Below are 23,417 nucleotides of genomic sequence, written 5' to 3' on the forward strand. Positions count from 1 at the left end.
TTTGAGTGGGAAAACAATTATGCGAAATGTTATTCGATTGTGTTTTCAACAGTTTTTAGTTTATTCAGTTTTTCACTTCTTGCATAATTTATACATAGACATACACATTTATATAACATAAACCACACATGTACAACTAAACAATAGTTCTCGTTTATCAATTTCATATTTCTCTTCATTTATCTCGCATTCGGTTTGTTAATATCACTCATACGCCACGTGTGGCAGGTCAGAGAATTGGGTTGGCAGTCCATCAAGTGGCATCGGATTTTTCATCATCCTGCTGCAACGGTGGACTTTTCCCATTTCCATTTGCCTGCGGTTGCTGCTGTGCCGTCGATTCCGCCTTATCCTCCCCCAAATCCACGGTGGTTTTCGAGGCGTGCAACTCCGTCTCCTCCGGAATGACCTTGCGACCCTCTTGGTCCTATGAAATGCGAAGGTAAATAGGCGGATTAATGACTTTGAAATAATAGTGTGTAGGCATTATCATGCTAAATGCTGAGTAAATACGGTAAGTACTTCAACGTGTGCTCATGCCAAATACAGCAGATTTTTAGCTAGCCAGAAAAGTGAGCTCATATAAATTCAGCTCTTTATTCGAGTGAATCGGTTTTTTAAGGTCACACTGTATTTGCTGCAATTAAGTTGAATACACAGCCACACACTTGCATCCTCTCGTTATTCGCACACATGCAATTAGCAATTAAAAAGGTAAAATGCATGCAAAAACCAATTCCATAACGAGCACAAAAATTAACCAACCAATTCAAACAAAATAAAAGCATAAGCGCCGAAAAAAAAATTAAAATCAAGTGGCAGCGGATGAATACCATCCCGAATTGTGGCCGCATTTGTGTAGTGCAGTGTAAAGTGCTATTTGCAATTTACCCGCCCAACTTGCTTTTAGTTTTCCCTTTGCGCCCTCAACGGGTTTTCATGCACATGCGGGCGCAAGTATAATCAACATGCATGCTAATTTGAGTTTGAACATGAAATTTAAGTGGCCGATAAATCACATTTAATAGAGTTATAGTTCGATGATGCCCGGCATATTCTGCTCGTATGGATTTCCCGCAAAACGAACGTGTTTGCTGACTAGATGGCATATAGTGGTTTCTACTCGAAGACCCATGAAAAAACAGTTTATTAAACGTTTATATCTAATGATTTGGTATTTATACCTGATGGAACATAACCAAATTTTTCTGGACCGTTGCTATGGTTTCAGTCCTTTGAGCTATTGCCCTATAACTCCTTAGCGGACTTTTCAGCTGGCTATTCCTTCCTCGTTGGGGTCCCTGGCTCCCCATTCGAATTTCAAATGATGTTTTCATTTTACCCCCCACTCAATTCTCGATTCCATAAGCATTCCGGCTGAGTTCGCTTCGCATATGCACGAATAAACGAATAAACTGCAGCAGTTGCATCGGAGATGGCTGGTGTTTTTCCTTTTTCCACTTTTTGGTTTATTGTCGAAAGGCATTTCCGCGTCATCAAACTTTTTCGATAATTCGCCATGCATCGAACGTAGTTGGCTCGTTGTTTGGCTTTTTATTAAAAAAGTGTTTGGGCGAGGTGGGTGGAATATGCACCGGCCTTGCAGTTGAATGCACAAAAGTTTTCCAACAAACTGGCGCACACAAACAAGTGCACCTCTGTATAGAAATGCGCATCTTAAGTGGCATGTGTGGTAAAAAAAAGAGAGAGGAAACTCAAAGGAAAATGGAGAAAGAGCACAAAGTACACACGGAAAGTTACTAAAATGCAATGTAATTCAACAAATTCTAGTTATGTTAAGAACAACAAATTTTTTCAGATAGCAACATTGTTCGTAGTTTCTATTGAAATACCTCCTGCATAAATTATTTTATGCTAATACGATTTTGGGGCTCAGAGATTAGCAAATATTTGTATTAAGTTGTGTATTTTTCTGTGTGTACACAGAGAATGAGGGCCAAGAATTTCTATAATGTTCCTGTTCAGTTCATTTTGCGCTGCTTTTGTTTCCAGTCCTTTGTTTGCCTTCGAGTTGGTCCTTCCGCATATATGTATTTTTATATATACACACCATTTTAACCCCCCTTTCGCCGCCTGTGTCCTTTTTGAAGGCGCTCACAATGGGCATTACTTACGCGCAATTTCGCGTTCACTTTTTGTGCTTTATGCTGAAGATGTTATTGGCCTCGACGGAGGGCTACGATTACGTACACATAGTCGTTTCTGGCCAAAATCAACAGTGACAAATATGGCCAACAGCATCGAATTACGTGGCATTCATTTGGCGATCATTCCCATAAATATTTCTGTATTTGGTGCACTTCCAGTTCTCCTCTCACACATCAATAAATCGTTCGCATGGAAAACGAAATAAAAATAATGCCAGCGCAAAACGGAAAAGCAAAAGAAAAGTCTCTGCATGTGTGTGTGTGTGTGGCATTTGGCATTTTTCCTAGCTCTAGCTGAAGAAGAGAGAAAGCAATCCGGAAATCGTAGAAGGAAGTGGAACACACACATGTGTACAAAACACACATACACACACACACAGCATCCTTTGGCAATGCTAAAATATTGAGCATTCGATTGGGATTCCTCTCATTCGTGCTTTTCTTTCTCGAAACCATGGTGAAAGCATTCTGAAGTTCGAATACTTTCAATTAAGCAATGCGATTTAGTATATGATAGTTTAATACTTTTTTATATCAGAAGATTCACTAAATGTTATTCCAATTAGGTTATTTCTTACAAATCACACATCACTTGTGTTCATATTATTTACTTTTTTTCGCTTTCCTTTATATATTTATGCATACTTATTATAGTTTTAATTATGTTTGATTTTCCAACAATGGATTACCACGGTCGATTGAAAAGTTTGAAATCATTTGCCACATTCGAACAGACGTTGCCTTTTGGCTTGTTTGTTTATTCTATGGCAATGTTGTTCTTTGCACTCCCCCACCCCCAACACCTGCCACCCTTCCCCTTAAATTGGGGAAAATAAACATTGTTGCTTTTTTACAGCAGCTGCCATTGTTATTCCTTTTTGTCAAGTTGTATTAGGTTCAACAACAAATCATTTGGCGCAAAACGTAAACAAAATCAGAGCGCATGAAAAAGGCATGGGAGCATAGAAAAAGGAGCACTATGTATCTGAAATTGTTAGCATTAAAGGAGCAAAAAAACAAATGCCAAATGGGTTGTGAGGCGATGTGAGGAACCGAGCTCAAATTGCTCGACGAGTGTGCAAAATTAAACTAAACTCAACTAAGCGTTCAGCGAGGATGTGGCTCCAGGGGTTCGAAGGGGGATTGTGGGTTATGCACATAAAAACAAGTGATGCCCAAAAGTCAAATGGCGCAAGTGCGGGCTTTAATTCAACGAAATAACTTAATGCCCGGATGGCTTGGCAAACTGCGACGCCAGAGCCACCGCGTCCTCCTTTTCCTCCGGCCAGCCATTTTTCAGCACCCAACCACCCCTCGGAAAAGCAACCAACAAAGCTGCACTGAGAGCTGTACATGCCATTGCATTTTCCAGCATGTCTACACGAAGAGAAATTCGTAGTTGCCTATCTAAGAACTTGAAACCACACTTAGTTTCGTGATTCATTTCAAATGGAAGATGCTAGCTTTTCTGGACATTCTGAATAATAACATGAATCTCTGGTTGGTAGTGCCCGAATTCTCTCAGTGCACTAGCGCAATATCTTGGCGAGTGATGCTGCTTTTGCCACTGCCATGGCCTCTGTTTATTCGCATTCAGTGCTGCATGCTTTCGGGCGCCTGCATCCCAGAACAAGCGATGCCAGAAAGACCAAGGACCCAGGACCCAGGACATGCCGTGCAGTTGCAGTTACATATGTTTGTGTGCCGAATTACCCTTTGCCGAGGGGTCGCATCGATTGGCCAAAACTTATTGCCAGTTCATTTGGCTAAAGGCGAAAATGGAGTATGTTCTTCGGCGATATTGTAAGGCTGAGATTTACTTAACTCTTTTCCAAAATAATTTGAGTACAATAGCTTGTCCATTCAGCAAAGGGTAATTCTGCATTCGATATTGCATGCTTTCGGTTCATTTTATTTCAGACTATGTCTGGTTTTTACTGTTCGTTTTTGTTTTTTTGTTGGATTCTTGTACATTACCATTAACATGGAGCTGGGTATTACGGATAAATCCACAGCGGGTATTGAAGTTAACAAACCACTTGGATACTTTTTCATGCGGCTGGGAAAAAATGTTGATTCCACGCCCTGTTTGTATGCGAATGGCATTTTTGGCTATAGCATATATTATCCACACATATAGTAAAGGGAGATGCACTCACACAGACACACACTCGCAGACACCCACACTTAGCCACTTTCTCACACACACGGAAATCGAATAGAAAGCTCTCAGCTTTCCCTGGTTTTGGCAAATTTATTTTGCACAAAGCGAAGTTTCGGTTCTGGTTCGGGATTCTGCAACCGAACTGGCCTGCAATTTGCAAGCGCCTTCTTCTGCACAGAGAGAAAAAAGGTTCTCGAATGCAAGTACTACCACTCAAATCAGTTAGATATTATACTTACCTAACAAAATATCTATAACATTGCTATAAATGCCTATAGGGTTTTCAAGTTTTCAATTAATCTATATCATTCCTACTTGTTACTTTTCATTTGGCTTAGTGTTATAACTATCTGCCCCCCGCTGAGAGGCTACATCCCCCCGCTTTTTTTAAAACACTGCAGTGAGCTCCTGTTCTTCTGGGGCTGGGTTTCGTTTCATTCCATTTTCTTGTCCAGTGATGTGTGGAGGCAAAACTGTCAGTTTGGTCTGTTTCGCATTGGAATGCTTCGCAAAAAGCAGAAGCGAAGAGCAAATGCCAGGGAAAACTTTGTCTTGTTCATAAATTCATTAATTTGTTGTGTTTTTCTCCCTCCCGTTCCCTTGCAGCTGCAGCGTTTGATTTATTGAATTATGGTTGCCTAGTTGCCATAAAAGCCTCGCCTCAAAGCATTGAAAATTAATTACGAAATTAACTTTGACAAGCGGCTTTGAGAGTGCAGCTGGATTGTGAGAGTTAGGGTTCGGGGAATGGGATTGGGAAGTGCGGTGGGGGGATAATCAATTGCCGGACATATATCATGGGAAAGTTTTTAATTAAAGGATGGCTCGGATGAAACTGTTTGCTCGATTGCAATTGCAGCTAGGGGCTGCCAGTTGGTGCTCGCCATAAATTATTAAAAATGTCTAAAGATTTTGCCAGTAGGTATCTAGCAAATAAGTGTCATTGGCCAGATGGCTCGGAAACAAATTACAATGTTTAAGCCATAATGGCAATATCTCTTGAAAAGGCGCACTTGAGTATGCAAACTAAATAAAGTTTTGGTACAAATCTAAAGGCACAGTATTTCTGGGCGGAAAATCTGGTTAGCTTGTGTTCAGCACAAAAATGATGAAAAGCCTTTTTAAACGGCTCTAAGTTTTTGCTTTTGAAATTGAAAAGACTACTGTTTCATAACCCCCCCTCTTAAAAGCTGCAATCCAATTCGATTTTCACCTGCAAGCCTCTTGTTGTGCTTGGGTTTTAAAAGCTCCTACTCTCTGCTCGGAATTTAAATTCGAAAAATTTGTGGCCAGCGGCGAATATGCTTGTCTGGAAAACAAAACCAATAAGCCCGGCTCGAATTCGAGCTGCACGGCAGCCGGAATGGAGGAGCTCCAGAGAAGCCGGAGAGAAATCGAATCCACTGGAGCGGCATCAAAAGAAACGACCGTTCGACAAAGGCAACCAAATGCCAAACACACAAAACAACCGCCTCTTCAGTGCCCCACTTGCTTCTAAATGGAGTTCACTTGCAGAAAAAGCTACCAACGTTTCTAGGGATTATTTTTGGCAGCTTAAATGAAAGTTTTAAACATACATAATCCAGAGTCCAAAAATAAACAAAATATACTTATTGCACGCTATACCACATGGAATTGATATATTTTCTAACCACTTTGTATATACATAAGTACCTACCTCTTTCCTACAGACTTTCCTAGTTCCCTATCGCCCCTTTTTCTGAGTGCATTTTGTGCGAATCGCAGCCGAGGCGGATGCAGTTGGCCCCCGCTTCCGGTTGTCAAGGCAAAAACCAGAGGCAGGATACGGCCCGGCACAAAGGACACGCGGCAGCTAAAAAGTTATTGTGGCAACAGATGTTGGGTATTTAAAAACCAAACATAGGACCGTGGAAAAACAGGAATCAAAACAATTGACAGCAATCAGGGAGAAACTCCAACGCAGAATCGCCCACGCACACGTACACACACTCAGCAACATACACACACAGGACGAAAAAGGACCCTGAGGAGGTATTTACTCACCTCCAGGACCACGCCCTCCAAGGCGGGCTGTGAAATATTCTTGAGATTGCTGTGATTCAATTTCGGGGCACTGTCGGCCCGATTGCGACCCAATGATTGATTCGACGTCTTGTTATCGGCCTTGCTCAGCATCGAATTGTTCGAGGACTTGTGATTAATCTCCAGCGCGGAGCGCAGGATATCCACTTTGGAGGCGCTCCCGATGTTCCCGTGCCGGGGAACCCCCCTCAAGGACTCCACGTTGTAGCTGCTGCGTCGCACGGACAGATGGTCATGGATATCGGCCTGCAGCAGGGAAAATCAATTTAAAAAGCGCTTCTTGCCAAATCATTACCCGAATAATGGCACGAAAAACTGGTTACTGGCACACAATGAATATTGGTCCAAATATCATTAGCAAAAAGGATCTAACTCCGTTGGCCTATTGTTTAAATTTTCAATCATGTCACATTGAATTATGTATCTGATAATTAAGTTATCCTTCCAGCTGACAGAGGTATTGTATTAATGCGGTGACCAAAACTCACCCGCGATCCCCGCGGCAGCGAAGACAAACTGCCAATCTGATTGTATTTAATCATCAGACTCAGTCGCTCCAAGGACATCGAAGTGCCCTGCTCCTTTGTGGCGGGTTCGGTGAGCTTCTCCGTTTCTCCCGCCTCCACTGCCTCGACCTCCTCCTCGGACTCCTCCGTGGTATGATCGAATTTCCGCAGCCAAATCAGATGGAGCAGACCGTAGGCGATTCCTCCGACCACCGCCAGCAGGCCCATGTACCGAAAGGCATCTCGAGTGCCGAACTGACCAATGAGGAGTCCTCCAGTGAAACTGCCACTGCCGCGACCTTAAATTGCAGACACACCAAATGTGATTACATACACGCAAAGAGGCTCATTAGGAAAGTACACCGATAAAAATTACCAATAATTTTGCTAAATAATGTAACAAATATTTGTCTAACGATGTGTTGATAGATTTTTCATCATATTTCATATTTTCTTTATATTTAGCTCTATAGGCATGTGCACAATCGTGAAGCCGGCGATGCTACTTACCCAAACTGAAATGTGCCATGCCGAGGACACCAATCAGGGTGGCCAGCAAACTTTTCGGGGCCAGGATCGAGCAGTAGGTCGCCGCAGCCACCCACATGAGATGACAGGATAACGACTCCATGGCCTCGAACGGAAAACACCACCAGGCAGTCCTTTATCGAATGGAGAAGGTGGAAAAGGGAAATTCAATTTGGAATTGCATTAGGCCGAATGCCGAATGGGATTCGCACTCACTCGATGAAGGAGTAGCCCACCAGGCGACCCGCGTGCGAGAAGAACGCGATGATAATCAAATTAACGTGCCCAAAGATCCGTGTGATTTTCTCCGCTCCATACAGGAAGGGAATACTGCTCACGGTGCCCACGGTGATGGTGATGCCTGGACAATGAAATCGGTCGTAAATGGGAGTTAAACCAGGTCATACAGGCGGTAAAATGCCGCTTTAATGTGCGGAATATTAACTTCGATATTAAACTCACCCAGCAGGTAGTTCGGAGCACCCAGTTCCTTGAGGTACAGGAACAGGAAGCTCTCGATGAAGCCCCAGAAGTTACCGAGCACGAACAGGAAGCAAATGAATGCAATCACGTGGGGCATCTTGAGGAGATTCCACAGATCTCGGAACACATTGTCGGCTGGCAGTTTCTCGCCAAGAGGCATCATAAGTACCGACATCGTGGATATCACCAGCAGAACATCGTACGTATAGAAGGCTGCCGAGTAGTCCGTGTATCCCAGGCCCCTCGAGGAATAATCAATCATGATGCCCGTAATCGGAGAGAATATGGCCATTCCGATGCTGGAGAACAGACGCTCGCGTCCAAAGTCTCCGCCGTACTTCTCAATCATTGTCAGGGCAATTGGATCCATGATGGTTACTCCAGCGGACAACATCGTGGTGGCCAAAAATCTGGAATATAATCAGACCGAATTGATGACAGTGAGAATAAAATCTACCTAGCCGATTTCTAAACTCACCTGAGCAAGAAGTACACCCAGAATATGATCTCATCGGTCTCCTTGTAGTCCGGCGGACAGATTTCCGGCGCATTCAACGTGAATGTGCAACGCTGCATCATGCACTCAACGGCTCCAGATGCAATATTGGTCATATTCGTGCGGCGAACCAAGCCGCCGCATCTCAAATCCAGATCGTCCATGTCGGTGAGGTTTATGTTACCCCTGACCAAGTAGTCATGACCGAATCTCTGCAGGATGTCGGTGACGGTCTCGTTGGCGTCCTGTTCGATTTCCATGCCCAGTTGCTCGGTGGGATCGGCGAGATCGGGATGCATTTGCAGCATGAAGTAGGTGGCATCGTCGTTGTCCGAGTGCACCCAACTGCTCCAAAGCAACTTCTTCTGGCTGCTGTTTGTCACTGTGGGGTAAGGTAAATTCATAATTGTTATTGATTTTTAAGTCAGTTCTTTGTTCTTTATCGAGAGCTAACCAAGTCCATTTGTATTTTTGTATCAGTGTTATAATTGTAAGACTTTGCTTCTCACATTTCCCCCGCTGTGTTAGACTGAGTTTTTCACATAATCAGACAGGCAGTAAAATTGCTTTTGCACTTTTTCCGGCTCAGCACTGCGCCCCCGAGAAAAGAGAGAAGAGAAGGATTCTGGCTCTGACTGCCAGTTGTTTCCTGGTGTTTCCTGGGCTGTGATATCCTGCGCCGGCCATGCATGACCAATTTCCAATTGTGCCAAGTGTCAAGAGTGGGGCCCGAGTGTAATGCCATCATGTTTAGTTAGTTATGCACTTTTGTCTGCTGCTGTAGTGCCCCCATTCGTGAATTCCCACATTGTGATTTCGTGCCAGGACATTGCCAAAGTTTCGGACTCTCCTGACATTTGTTTGGGTGAAATGGTGCAGGGGAGAGTTTAGCCAACTTCTGTTGTAGGTATAACTCATAAATATGAGATGGTTCTAGTTTCGCACTTCTGGGAGTATGGGAATCACTGGTCTTTTTGGAGCTAATGGATGACACTTGTTCTAATCATCACATCACGTTTGATGGATTGTTTCGCGAAATGCGATTGAAGAATCAAAATATTCCATGTTATCATTGCACTAAAGTAAATAATTTCTTGGTATTAGCTACTCTGTCGCTAAAAATACATTCAATTTTCACTATTAAATGTATTTGTTATATGAAATGAAATTTTTAATCCATTAAGGTAGTCATCATCACAATCTCTTCCTTGCTCAAAGTAAACTGTTTACCTTGCATATTATCCCGAGCGAAAGCACTCTCTTTTCCATCTCCATTGGAAATATTTTCATTTCCCCCTGTCTATTTTTCCCCATCTAGTGACAGGCTGCCGCCCACTTTTAATAATGCGGAATAAAAACGCCTTTCAGTAAAGTTTTTTTCGGAGAATTGGAAAAAGTTCCACCGTAAACTTTGGCTCCACACAAAACGTCAGGCTTTAATGACAACCACCAGCCACCAGCCACCGCACTCGCACTCGCACGCACTCGACAGGTTGAATTATACTTATTTCTTGTAGTTTCATAGAGAGTCGACTCGGTCTTTGGCTTTTATGGTGCAAGTTGTTCTCGGTTTCTGCTCCCGCCCTGCAGGTTGGCAGCTCACAAAAGACGGAAAAACAAACTAATAAAAGTAAAACACACACGGACAGGGGCAGGAACATGGACACGGACAAGGATACGGACAGGGATACGGACATCGACACGGATACGGACACGGACACAAACGGAGGCTATGGACTTCAATAAATGGGTGGGGGGAGGATAGGAGAGAATTGCAAGTCGACAACAAGTAAACTGACTGGAAGAACAAAGGAGCTACTACATAGAATCAACTTGCAAAGTACACTTGGATACAAAATATCTAGATACTTTTTAACTCAAGTTTAAAAACAGGCCATGAAATGATTAGGACATTTCTTAATAATATAAGGAGCGAATGAAATGAAAGAACCGCTAATGTGTTTTTGAATACCACAATCTGCCTAGAGTTTCTTGAAGTGCACGTCCAACTGGCCGTGATAATAACGCTGTGGTCAGTCGGTGGTCGGGCAAGGGGAGTCCGTTGTGGACGGGTTCATCACGTCACTTACAATTCAATCCCTGCATGGACATGGCAGACAGTTCGGCTGACGATGACTGCCCGGGCTCCACACCCTCCTCCAACGCGTCCTTCAACTGGGACATCGGCGGGAACATGGTCGATGACATATTAAGTACTTCTTGGTATCTGCTCCTCGTTTGCGTTGCGAATAATGCTGGCAATGATGACGCCGGCGATGTGGTGGTCGATGTGGTTGGGGCCGGCGATGAGCTCGATTCCGAGGAGGGTTCCATTGTGGTCGTCCTTGCTGTGGTTGCTGTTAGCTGGGATCTCTGCGTGGTGGACGTGGTGGCTGCCGGGCGCACATCATACGCCGGGGTATTCGTGTAAAGCTGGGGATTAACTTGCTCCTGCATCAAACAATAGTCGACGCACTGATGCACGGCCAATTCCAGCTCCGGCTCCTCCGGACACTCACGACTCGGACACGGCGACCACCAGACCTGCGGAGTAAAATGCCGGAGAAAAAAGAGACAAGAGAATGTATTGGAAATTAGAAATGGGTAAAGGATTTGTGCAAGTGCGGGATAGCAAAGGCTCCATGCATCCCTGAACATTTGCTCGGATTCTTTACATCGATTGTTTGAGCTTCCAGTAAGCTTGGCTCATTGTATTTGCACCCAAGCGGTAGGATATGTGAAAACATTGCTAAGGTATTTACTGCGACATTCTATCCCTATCCCTATCCCTATCCCTATCCCTATCCGTTTAAAAGTAACCCAGTAAGCTTTCAGAACACACTTCTCGCTGTCACCCTTTAGTTTTCTCAGTACCAATTCGCCAAGCTATAGGTAGGTCATCCAACCCTGTAAGCTGAGAAACCCACAATGTCCTCTGTGCCGGTCAAGTCGTGGGGCATCCAGTTTCGCGAAGTGGTCAACTCGCCCTACGTCATAATCGCGCTGACCTGTGTCCTGGGATATGTGGCCTATATGAATACCAGGCGCCAGCGTGGAACCTACGACGATGAGGACTACGAGAACGAAGGTCATCGCAAGCTGCCGAATCCACTAACTGGACTTCGTCTCAACCGGAAGCAGCTGGCCAAATACAACTCAGCGCATCCGGATAAAATTTACTTGGTGGCTCTCCACGAAGTGATCTTCGATGTCTCGAGTGCCGAGCATATTTTTGGGCCTGGTGGCGAGCATGACAAGCTAACGGGAACCGAAATTTCGGATTTCATAAAAAAACAAGCCATATTCTTAATGCGTGACACTAACTCCAATTTCGAGGAATGGAAAATGATTCTGGAAGACTTCTTCTATCCGGCTGGTACACTTATCGACTTTGAAAAGAAAAATCTGACTACTGATGTTGTGGATAAAATGGACTCAATAGTTGAAGAATCAAGCGAGGGAGATGATAAAAGTGGTCATGAGGAGCAGAAGATGGAGCCGGAAAGAGAGCCGGCAAACGAGCTTGATTCTAAACTGGAGGTTCTGATTCCCGAAATCCCTGAGCTACACTTGGGCACAGCAGATGATCCCATAAACTCTGATTGCGATTCTCTTCGCACTGCTTATGATTTTCCACCAGGTCACGATGATCGCGCGAACGAAGAAGAGGACGAAGATGACGATGAGAATAAAGGAGATGTGGATGATGAGGAAACCTGGGATGAAGTTGGCCAGGGGGATCGTAGTGCCAGTGCCAGTCCCAGGAAGAATGAAAGCATAACAGATGGGACTCTTAACGACACCATATGGAATGACACAGATGTAACGATGATTGCCAGTGTTTAAACATCCTCATCTTCGTACGCCGCCCATCGAAATCCAGTCAAAAGTGGCACTTAACCCATCATAAGCCCCCATATATGAACTTAAGCTCTTAGCCGTAATAACACAAGCACAAATGAATACCTCTCGGATTTTATGTGTATCTGCATTCACAGCACTTACACTGTAACCAATGCTTTATGCGCATTCCGAAATCATGTATAGCTAAAGATTTAATAGGGATTTTTAATGTATTGCTATGTAATGAAAGGGTTAACGTGTCAGTGGTGTTAGTGTTCTCTTTGTTTTTTTTTTCTTGTGAATATTTTTCTCGCAGTGTACGCCCTGCGGCTATGTGTTCGTGCTCCCGCATATATCCGTTACCAATTTTAATGCGAATTCAATAAGGCTCTGCGAAGGGCTGCAGGGGGCGGGTTGATTGGGCGCCCGCCTGCAATAATAAAATGGTAATTTCCGTTCACTGCCGTCGTCGTCGATGCGGTCGATGCCAAATAAATTTATGCCAAACGGCAAACCGAACTCGGCTCTATAATGGCATAAAATAGTAAACCGCAAGCAACAGGACATGGCCAGTGGAACAGGACACGGGATGTGCTACATGAGACTCCTGCTCCTGCTCCAAGGATGCTGATGTCCGTGGAACGTGCAGAGTGAACACAAATGTAGCCATAAGATGCGTTTGCCAGCAAAGTGCACAGCAAACAAGGGGTACGTAAACTTCAGTCTTCGTATCCTTACAAAGGTGAACTATGCATTACACATGAGTGTAATTATGTTTGCTACTATTCAGAAAGCCTTGGTTTATGTATCAATGTAGCGAGACTGTAGGGTATTGCGAATTCGACCATTTTAGCTCGGCACTTCCCCTGCTTGCTGCAGCCATTTTAATGGTGTTATTGTATTTTATGGGCACATCATAAATACAAATTCAATATACGCCCGTGCCAAGTGGCGAATGCTGCAGCATGCTGGGTGGAATTGGCCGCCACTGGATGCGTGTGTGTGCGTATCGTTCAGGCACACACATTCGTGAAATGAGGCGAGTGCTGGGTCCTTTGGCCAAGGGCCAAGCGTCCAGGACCAAGAAGCCAGGACCAAGGACCAAGGACCCGGAATCTCCCCCAAAATAACAGTTCCATTGCGTTTCATTATGGCTAACGGCAATGGCTGTAGTGCGACTGCGATTGCGTGATTGTGAGTGTGAGCACTAGAGAGATTTTAGTGTGTGTGCGAGTGTGCATTCGTGTTGGTCTTTTAGTGCGGCTTAAGTGCTAGCAAAACGACACTAAGATAAATGTACGTGATACACAGCCACGGACACGAAACACTCACACTACCACTCGGAAAAATCCATAAGCTTTTGCACAACAAAACAGAGGGAAAATACATTTGTCTAACATTAAGTAGGTTCGCTTTCACCTTCTGCTACTCTTTAAAATAACAAAAACGTGTGTTTTTTAATACTAGCAAAAATACTTTTACACACCCAAAGAAACCACATGTTTTTCTTTCCTATTCGATGGCAAAATAGCTAGCAGAATATGGAGGAGCATAAATTGAATCGACCATGACGAAAAAGTACTACTCCGTGTTTGTGTCATTCAATTACTTCTAGACATCTGAAATTGAGGGAATTATTTAGTTTTACCATAACAAGATTTTCTGTTAGTGCTTGTAAACCTGATGTGCACTCGGCCAAAGTGGATTTTTGCCACCGTCTAGAAGTTGTAGAAGAGCCCCGAAATCTCCCCCACTCGGAAAATCTTGTAGTTGCTTCTGGTGAGCTGTTTCTAATGCGTACCATTCGCCTGCTGGCTGTCAGGCTGCGTTGCTGCTGCTGTCATTTTCTATTTTCCATTTCCATTCGAATTTGTTTAGCCTCGGCCCGCTCTCAAGCGCAAGGGCCCTTCGGCTTCGTTTTACCATAATATCCCAGTCATGCGGATGGCCCCGCCCCTTTCCACCGCCCGCCTTCTTGTCCATAATTCGATTTATGTAAAACTCTTGTAGTCCTGCAGTCCTGCGACTGCTGCAATTTGCTGCCAGTGCTCAAGAGCTGCTTGTGTCCGAATGCAATTGCCAAAAGGTGTGAGGTCCAGGCTGTCAGGCGTAAGGCGTCTCTCCCTGCTGACTCCATAAAGAATGCAGTATCAGGGGAATTGAACGGAGCTGAACTTCGGTCGAACACCTCGTGGATGGCTGTGCTCCACATCTGCACATCCATTGCCGAAATCTCTTGCTGGCAGCCGTAAAGCTTGTACTCAAATTTGTTATGCCACATCTGACCGGCTTACAGGACCCACAGGACCCGAAGGACACGCAATAACATCGGAGCCCCAAAGCCAGAGTCAGAGTCGTTTGCATTGATACGATCATAAGCATAAAGCGGGCACACACATATATCGATATCAATAAAAAGGAAACGCTGGGGGAAATCACAGAAATTCTGCTACGGCATACATACATAACCCTTAGCCCCGCCGACCCTCGCAGATGGCATGACATTTATTTGCTTTATTTCGATGATTTTACATGACGCAAATTTATGCACAAATGCAGATAGAACCAGGAGCGGAACCAAACCAGCAGAGGCAAAAAAAAAAAACATAAACGGGAAAAAAGGATATGGAAAGGGGATGATTCCAGCTGCTGCACTCGCAGGGTGACAGAAAACATGTGCACTCGAAAAATACATTTTCTCACATTCGCCTGAACAAAAAATGGCAGATTGTTTACAGATTTAAAGTAAGTACATTTTTATCTGTAGGTTTAAAAGGCTTAATTTATCAGAAGACAACTTTTGGACTAAAACCCCCCTGACTTCTTTCGGGTTACAACTGTAAACTGGCCAAGAACTAAATTAAACCTATTGAGCTCCTTCGTCCTCCCTTGTCGAATGTCAAGTCACTAGAATAAAGGAATAACCGCCGAGTCTGGTGCTCCCGGCGTATACGTAATGCTGCGCTGTTCTGTGTACGTGCGCACATCGTCGCATTGCGTATCCGCCCCGTGTGCGTTTGTGTGTGCGCCAGCATGTGGCAAGTTGCTGGGAGCGCAGAAATCAGCAGGAAGTTACCAAACGGAACGGAGCATCTCGCTGTTTTCCACAGAATCGCGCCACGCGGCAATGTGCACGCATTAGATACACACACCCAGACACTTTACGCCTGTGTGGTTGTGTTTGTGCGTGGAGTGTTGGCGTGGGTGTGTTGCATGTGGCAACATTATGTTGCCAGTGCCTCGAATAAATGCCGGCTTTTATGTAGTTCTCTGCCGCATCGCTGGCTCCTGCGTTCCCTCCAAAATAGAGACGTGCCGTGACTGAAGTGAGGCCATTGTGAGGAGTGGAAAGAGGGCTTAAAAGCGGTTTCGAATGGCTAAGGGGATGCCGAAGATTTTTGGCAACTCACACGCAACAACTGCCATTGAAAATACTCTTGGCTCCTCAAAATATAGCACACTTAGAGTTGAATTTGAATTACAGCTGCCCAGAATGTGAATTTATTTCGTTTAATACTAGAAGTAAATCTCGCAGAGAGCTACACGCTAAATCTTTAATCGTCGGTAATTTAAACGTTTTGGGCTTGCATTAAATATTAAATTACATCAAGTAACTACACTTCCGCACTGATACTTTGCTCAATGTGCATTTAAAGTCATCAGAAAAGTGCAGAGCGGTTTAAACTCGAGAATGGTGAAGTGGGTGCGGAAAATGCAGGGTAACCGTGAAATAAGCGCATTAAAATCGTACAGCGCAACAGCTGTTTTCCCCGAAGCAGCAGAATAATGCATCCGGGAACTTTCGCCGCTGGGGAAAACTGCGAGAATCGAGGTTGGAAAACCGCAGCCACATCATTTTTAGCTCTTAACTAAACAAGCGTCTAAAGATATTTGCCCACGCACCTCAACCGCAGCACCCTAAGCAGATTACAGTCATCGCCAAACATTCAAACTGATTGAAACGAAGGTGGAGTGCTTTAATCGATTGCAGCTGACGGTTTCATCAGTCTTCAGTGTGCACAGCAAATAAAGAGGGTAGTGAAATCATAATAAGTGCAACTAATTGCTTCTGATTACATGCCTAAATATGCGATAATTGTGAAGTTTCATGCTGCTGTTGTTGAGATATTAAAGTGTCATATTAAGTAGATGGAGTTGGAGTATTTTTGCAGTGGAAGAACTTACCTCGATGTCGCCGCTGTCTGGATGTCTCAATACGAACGCCGATGGCACCACGCCCGGAATCTCCTGCTGCGGAATAAAGAGCAGCGAGTGGTGGAAAATCGCATTCAGGAGCAGACTCATCACAACGACCGGTTTGTATTTGCCAAATTTGTCAACGAGGAAGCCTGCGGGTGGGAGTCGGGGAAAATGGCATCAGTACGGGAAAACGTAGGCGAGATTGCTGTAAGACGTTTGGAAACTGCATCGTCGGGCGTGTAAATCCAATACTTCGCTGCTCAAAGCAACCTGACTGCCATTTGATTGGTTGCTGGCAGCTCGAATGCGGTTTAAGTTGGATTTGCCACACCGAGGAGGCGAGTAAGTCGAGTAAGCTGTCACATTCCAGCGTTTTGTCAATACACAAAAAGTAATACCCGCCGCGCTTTATTCGGGAAACACATATATTAAAATCTCCTGCTAGAGCTTAAAAACTTTCAATGATTATTACTACTATAAGTACTTCAAATTTTATGTTTCATTTCCAAACTTTCCAAACTCCTTGCTGCCCATTTTATTCGCTCGTTCATCTCGAACTCGTTTCACTTTTATGGCCTCCAATGCCATTAAATGCGACTATCAAGCGCGATTATAATGCAAGTTGGATGATCGAAATTTTGATGTCGCAACTTTACGAGAGCGTTTTCACTTAGCGCACATTTTATATTTTTTCGCAGTTTTTATGCGCGGCAATTCGAGCAGCTTTATGCACTTGCCACACACCCCCACTTTCTGTGCCACAACATTTGTCTGCAGCGAGTGTCCACATAAAATGTTTAAAACCTTTGCTGTCGCCAACATTTCATACCGCAAATGCATTTTTTAAAATGCGAAAGCAAATAATAAGAACGCACGAATCGCGCTGCACAAAAGGAGCAGAGTGCAACCAACCAACCAACCACACGATGGGGGCACTTCACATACAGACATTCAGAGGAGAGCAACAGAACTCTGTTTAATTGTCATTTAAACTGCAAGTGAATTAAATTATTCGCACTCGTACGGAAAAGTGGCCTAAAAAATGTTGGGCGTGGAAAAAATTCTGCTCCGAGGGTGGATAAAACCAATCAAATGTCCGCTGTGCGGTTGAATAAATAATATAAATATATGCATATGTATATGTTTGCGCATCGCGGATATTTGAAAATAAATCACATAGGCCCAATCGATTGATTTTCACAATTTTCTTGGGCAAATGCTCGGTTTAGCAGGTTTAGTGTTTCCTTTAAAGTGCTGACTTTAATAACGAACATAAAGCGAATGCACTGCACTCCTCGGCTAATCTCGCTTGGCTTCACCTTGGTTCTTGCTCTCGTTTTCATGCCCGGGCAATCAAACAAAGCAAACTTTTAATTAAAACCCACGCAGCAGGCTAATGAAAGTGCATTAAGACAATTAACCGCCGATCCCGATCCACTCACCTGTTATGGGCGGGCTAAGGAAGGTGGTGAAGGGCAGGGCCAGGTAGATGATGGCAATCTCCTCCACCGTGAGTCCAATCGACTGCATGTGAATCGTTAGGTAAGGCAGCAGGGATGAGGTCGCTGTAAGGACAAAAAAGTGCGGATTATTATATTATTATGCGAATTATTGCCGCTGACGAACAGAACTTAATCACCGACAGGAAATGGAAAAGAGGGGAAATTGCTAAGACGCAGTGATGGAGTTTCCAACCGAAGGTACTGGCAAAATGTGGTCAAGTGGGGAAGGGAAATTAGAATGGCCACAAAATGCATAATTCGATGATGGGTAGAAAAAAAGCTCATTGCCCCCTTCAATTTAATAACAATGTCATTCTCATTACTTATTGCATAGAACGAGTAATTAAATGACACAAAGAGATTCATTAAATTAGCAAGGTATATTATTTAAAGCAACGAATTTGGTGTGTATGGTATATGATATGTATGGTATTTCAAACTATGAAAAAATCTTGTAATTCTGTAATGTGTAATTTCTTAAGTCAACTATGGCACATAAATCGCATTATTCATGGCCTTCAAAATGGGCCAGAAGAGACACGGCGGAACTGAAATCGAAAACGGGCCGCAGATAATCCCCAGCATTTCAATAATTTATGAACATTAACGCGTCACGTGGCTGCAGTCAAAAAGGAGGCGCAACCGAGGGAAATAATGGCGGCAAATTGGGCGAAACGGGCCAGCAGTCAAATTCCCAATTTGGCCCGGCCACCACTTCATTCCATAGCCTTGACCAATTTGAATGCAAACACGCCAAGGATGCCGGGCACGTAAGTATCTGTGCGTGTGTGTGTGTGTGTGTGTGTGCGCGTGGGAAAAGTGCGTGTCCTGAATGAAATGAAATGAAATTCGTTTGTTGAAGGAGTGCACTTAACACGCGGCCTTCGAGAACGGCGGCTTGAATTCGCTTTACAGCTCCTCCTGCATCGCCTCAGATAATTAACAATAATACGCCGAGTGTGTGTGTGCGTGTGGCTGCTTCTGTTTGCCCGATGCAATAACAATTAATTGCTCGTATTGCCCCTGCCGATTCTTCCCTTTCGCTCGCCGGAAACGGAAACGCATGCATGTCAGGGTTGTTTGCTCGGCGGCCGCCATTCATGTTCATTCGAGTTTTTCAACACAGAGAGAGAAAAGAATGTGCAAAACTGAGGAAAGCCAAAAAAGCTGTACTAAGTGTACATTAAATTATGCAGTTTTAGGTTATCCCGGTTATACATGATACCCAGCCGAAGTTCTAAATAATATAATAACATTTCCTTAGCTATAATTCATTAATTCAAAAAAAAAATTTTGTTTGTGCATCCGTCCGTGCAAAGTTGGTTCGCTCAGTTCCGTTCGGTCGGGATCTGTTCCTGCCACACTGTCATTCGTAATTAATGTCCCTTTGCCCATTTAAATGCTTCCCCTCCACCCGACGCACTTTAATAATTATTATTCCGTTTTTCGCTGGCACAAAGTTTTGGCAACACGTTCGAGCCATCTATGCAATTTGCAACTATATTGCACTTTATTTGCGAATTTTTGAGGGAGCAGCTGGAGGAGACAAATGCGAGATGTGCTGCCAGAATTATTAATTGCGATTCATTTTTGCGCTTGCTTTTATTTTTGGATCCAATCGACCGGTGAAAAGTGAATTTACATTTGGGTCAACCGTTGCACTTGATAATTTCGTTTCGGAAATTAAAGTTGATTGATACGAAAGCAAGCTCACGAAAAACTTGCAATCCAATTCGCGTAATTAAGCCTTACATTTGTAAGACCTTATTTTCAGAGCCCACACATTTGTTAACAAATTATACTTATAAAGTTTGTGCGCAATGAAATGTGCGTGCGGAAATGAGTTGAAAAGATCAAAAGAACAAAGGCCGCAATTCATACCGATTGAATCGACATCAATATTGAACAAATAATGAAATGAAGTTAATTAAATCAGCAATGGGTTCTTGTGCAAACAAAAGGCACATTTCACCAACTAATTACAGTTTAATGTGTATGCATTCATATTCAATAATAAATCTCTTTTTTCTGTGACCATCACGCTGAAGGTACACTTATTTTTCTGAAAAAGCCATACAACTTTTTTCATCGGACCAATATTAATCTCAAATATTCATTGTAGTCATTTCTAAGCTTTGTATTTGCTGTGCCTTGAATTATAATTCTCCAATCGGAATTAAATTTTAAAACGAACAAAATGGCACTGAAATATAAAAGCTGAAGCCACAAAAATAGTAATAAATATGCCGGGCAACTCCTTTGTCTAGCCAATGAAATGTATTAAATTACATTTTATCTAAGCCAATTAAATTGTTTTGTGAACTTTGCACTGCCCAAAAAGCGGGACGACAGTTCAAGAAATGCCAAAAAAAGAATCTGCCGCCCGACTTTAGCCAAATAAAAAACGCATTAATACTCATTTTAGTGACAATCCGTGCTTAATGTGCGAAAGACAAAGGAAGGGGCGGGTAGGCAGTAGAATCTTTTTGCCATTGACCGCCAGAAAAAGCATTCAGAAAATGGCGCACGGTCAGAAAACGAAGGCACTCTCGTATATGAACATTCAAAGATACAAACACACTCGTCCAAGGCGAATCAAAGTAAACCTTTCTCAAGCTTAAATCTCATAAGCTAGATTTATTTACAAAAGACGCACCCACACACACATACACACACACAGAGGCGCACACACATTATGAATGCCTAATTGCCACACGCTGGGAAAATCTGCTCAATGTGCATCGGACTCTAACTGAATTTATACAAATGTGTTACATATTTCCCCAGCCTAATTGATAACTTCCGACCTGCTCCCCCCCGCTTCACCACATTTCGGAGAAGGGGCTTCGTGGAGTGTGATAATGAATTCAGATTCACTGCCAGAGAAACAAGTCGGTTGCCCGGACTTTGCTCGGCGTTTTTCCAGCTGCTGCGTTTGTGTTTATTTTCCAGCGATATGGAAAAGCGAAACTGTACTGTACTGACTGTTGCCGTTCTTTTTTTTGGGAATATCTATAAATATTTCAGGGAAAAACCTCTGTCTTGAAACTGGTGATATTTAAATAGAAGACTCAATCGATATACTATACTATTCTATAAAAAGCGAGTGTTTATGAAGAACTTATACAGAAGAAAACAATTTTTCATTAGTAACTATTACTGCGTATAACACATTTTTCTAAAAACAAGCCAATGGCTAGAATAAGTTACTTTACTTCTGAGTCAGCTTAGTTCTTTAACAGCTCAACAAAACCCCCGAAGTCAACGTGTCGTATGCGTGATATCTGTAAAAGGCTAGGAAATGGCCATGGGTAACTGACCAACTCCGCACGTCCGTCGTGACTTTTTTTTTTTTTGATTCTTTGCCAGTTGGATGAAAAACGGTGATAAGAACGTTTTCTAATTGATTTTTAATGATACATTGTGCACATTACTCACCGCCATACATCACGAAAAGGGTTATCTTCAGCATTATCAAGTTGGGATTGATGCCGCGCCGCTGGCAGAACTCTCCGAATCGCGATAGCTCCACCTTTTCCGAGACCACCGGATCCGTGGCCATTTCCTCGCTGACCATTTTCCCCATATTCCCAACTAACACTCGGCTATTTGCATAGACTGTGCGTGGACTGTGTTGAAGTTCGTTTCAATAAAAAGCGGCCAGCGGGGCGGGAAAAACTGCCACCGATCTAAGTTTCTCGGTCACACACAGATACGCACACAGACTAACACATGGCAGGCACTCGAAATTAAATCCGTAGTTTATTTGCCTTTTACGATTTCTCTCGCTGGCTTTTTCTTGTGATTTTGATTAAATTCAATTGAAATTTGTGATCATCCAGGCAGACCGAGCCAGTTAGTTGTTGTCGCTGTATGTATAAATATGCATATATATACATATATCATATATTACACACTAAATCACAGAGCACTGTTTGCTTAGGTTTTGGTTTTTCACAACTTCTGATACTTGATCTTTGTTGTTTTCAATTAGCTTTTCCGTTTCCCCGCACTTTTCAAGGTTTCCTCTTTGGGATTTTCCTTTCAATTGCTCACTTTCCACACTTTCCCTATTCGCTCACGATTTTTCCTTCCTGGCTTGCCGCTCGAACTTTTCCAGTCGCCGTTCGCTTTGTGACTGAGCTGCAGGAAAATGAAAACGTCTTATCAACCTCTCAGCTATATCCCCAGATACACAGATACACAGATATACAGATACGCAGATCTACAGATAGACTGATATACAGATCTACAGATCTCCAGATCCCATATCCCCCGGATCTCAGAGCACACTGATGATCATAATGATGATGGTGATGGTGATTCTAACTTAAATTGGAGCGTCGCTCGCTGTGTTGGTGACCGATCCCGAGCTCTTCTTGTTGGTGTTTTGTTGATGCGACAAGATCGCCGAGAGATAATGTCTCCGGATTTCTTGAATGGAGATAAAAGCCAACGAAACCTGAGCGACGGCTGACGTGCGACAATGTCGCGATCTCCGCCAGAGTGACTGGCAGCCCGGGGATCGAGGTGGTCCGGGATCTGGAGGCTGGCGAAAGATCACTGGGTAGGCCAAGGTTCGCCCACCGGAGGGGCTGGGTGCCGCAGATGCGCAGATACACCCCCTCGAGATTTTGAACGCTGTGGGGATTAAGGCGGTTAAGATACCAAAAGAGAGAGAGAGAGAGCAGCACAGTGCACAGTGAAAAATGATAATTTTTCAAAAAAATAGCTAGTTGGATCTAATCATTGATAGAATGATCTTAAACTTGTATTTCCTTACGTTCTCTCACAACTCAACAACATCAGCCGTATTCAAAGGCAGTGAAATAATCGCCTCTCCACTCGAAAATTCCACTGATGGCTGTCCTGGGACTCTTGAACGGTTTTGAACGGGAAAATTGTGCCAGTATCGCAAAAGTTTCATGCATTTCCCTTAGCGAAGATTTCTATAAATTTATACAAAGCGTTGCAAACCGAAGCGAAGACCGTACTGAACTGACCAAAATCGAGCATATTCCTCGATAGCGCCTGCACATGGAGGGAAAAACTCATTAGAGATAGGGAAATTACATATTCATATCGAATGATTAATTGGGATCAAAGCACGTGTTCGGGGCGCCAAATTACCAGATATGAGTGCCCTGACAACCGGCCAATTCTCAGCAGATTTTTCGCCGTGTCTCGGAATATTTACGCCCCACTGACCCGGCCCAACCTCCCACATAAACATTTAAGCCTTTATATGAGGGGCTCAACTGACTAGCGGCGCTTCCTGAACGGAGTTCATAACTTTGTTTTGTTGGCTGTCAGATAAGATAGTGGGACTCCATCTCGTGTGTCATGTGAGTGCAAAGTAAAATATTTAATCTGTCTCGCCACTAAGCAGCAAACTACAAATATATCTAATTCGGGCAACAGAAGCTCTTGTCGATCGGTTGAATACTCAAGTAACCCCATTGT

At 43.6% G+C, this 23,417-nt stretch overlaps 2 protein-coding genes and 1 long non-coding RNA gene across 6 annotated transcripts; 2 read left to right on the forward strand and 1 right to left on the reverse strand.

Annotated features, from left to right (window-relative positions):
• Positions 1-34: 34 nt before the first annotated feature.
• On the reverse strand, positions 35-22,906 carry CG31663 (uncharacterized protein). 3 transcript variants are annotated; one of them, NM_001272955.1, is made up of 13 exons: positions 22,738-22,906; positions 21,393-22,097; positions 17,895-18,017; positions 16,438-16,601; positions 10,500-10,953; positions 8,392-8,791; positions 7,893-8,323; positions 7,647-7,791; positions 7,413-7,564; positions 6,885-7,201; positions 6,358-6,642; positions 4,146-4,253; positions 35-427 (listed from the first exon to the last, which is right to left on the reverse strand). In NM_001272955.1, the coding sequence occupies exons 2-13, from the start codon at positions 21,538-21,540 to the stop codon at positions 254-256; spliced, it is 2,901 nt and encodes a 966-aa protein (NP_001259884.1). In that variant the 5' UTR covers positions 21,541-22,097; positions 22,738-22,906; the 3' UTR covers positions 35-253. The 3 variants fall into 3 exon arrangements, with proteins under 3 accessions (NP_001259884.1, NP_722738.1, NP_001245843.1); NM_164444.2 differs by lacking the exon at positions 22,738-22,906 and having other exon boundaries at positions 21,393-22,098; NM_001258914.2 differs by lacking the exons at positions 4,146-4,253; positions 22,738-22,906 and having other exon boundaries at positions 21,393-22,098.
• On the forward strand, positions 11,229-12,458 carry CG7295 (uncharacterized protein). Of its 2 annotated transcripts, none has more exons than NM_001272956.1 (1): positions 11,229-12,458. In NM_001272956.1, exon 1 carries the CDS (start codon positions 11,338-11,340, stop codon positions 12,253-12,255), a length of 918 nt encoding a protein of 305 aa, NP_001259885.1. In that variant the 5' UTR covers positions 11,229-11,337; the 3' UTR covers positions 12,256-12,458. The 2 variants fall into 2 exon arrangements, with proteins under 2 accessions (NP_001259885.1, NP_608628.1); NM_134784.2 differs by having other exon boundaries at positions 11,229-12,382.
• Positions 14,119-14,937, forward strand: lncRNA:CR44075 (long non-coding RNA:CR44075). The gene has a single exon (NR_073690.1). It is a non-coding gene; the product is annotated as a long non-coding RNA:CR44075 (long non-coding RNA).
• Positions 22,907-23,417: the final 511 nt, after the last annotated feature.

Source organism: Drosophila melanogaster, chromosome 2L (assembly GCF_000001215.4).
Source record: "Drosophila melanogaster chromosome 2L".
Classification (NCBI taxonomy): Eukaryota; Metazoa; Arthropoda; class Insecta; order Diptera; family Drosophilidae; genus Drosophila; species Drosophila melanogaster.

What these genes read in the sequence shown, in the direction of transcription:
- CG7295 (NM_001272956.1), top strand. Translation starts at nt 11,338, where the DNA reads ATGTCCTCTGTGCCGGTCAAGTCGTGGGGCATCCAGTTTCGCGAAGTG.
- CG31663 (NM_001272955.1), bottom strand. Translation starts at nt 21,540, where the DNA reads ATGGGGAAAATGGTCAGCGAGGAAATGGCCACGGATCCGGTGGTCTCG. An exon ending in TGGAGGGCGTGGTCCTGGAG is followed by an intron (nt 4,254 to 6,357) that starts GTGAGTAAATAC and finishes GCATACAAACAG; the next exon opens with GGCGTGGAATCAACATTTTT. An exon ending in TACCCAGCTCCATGTTAATG is followed by an intron (nt 428 to 4,145) that starts GTAATGTACAAG and finishes CGCATTTCATAG; the next exon opens with GACCAAGAGGGTCGCAAGGT.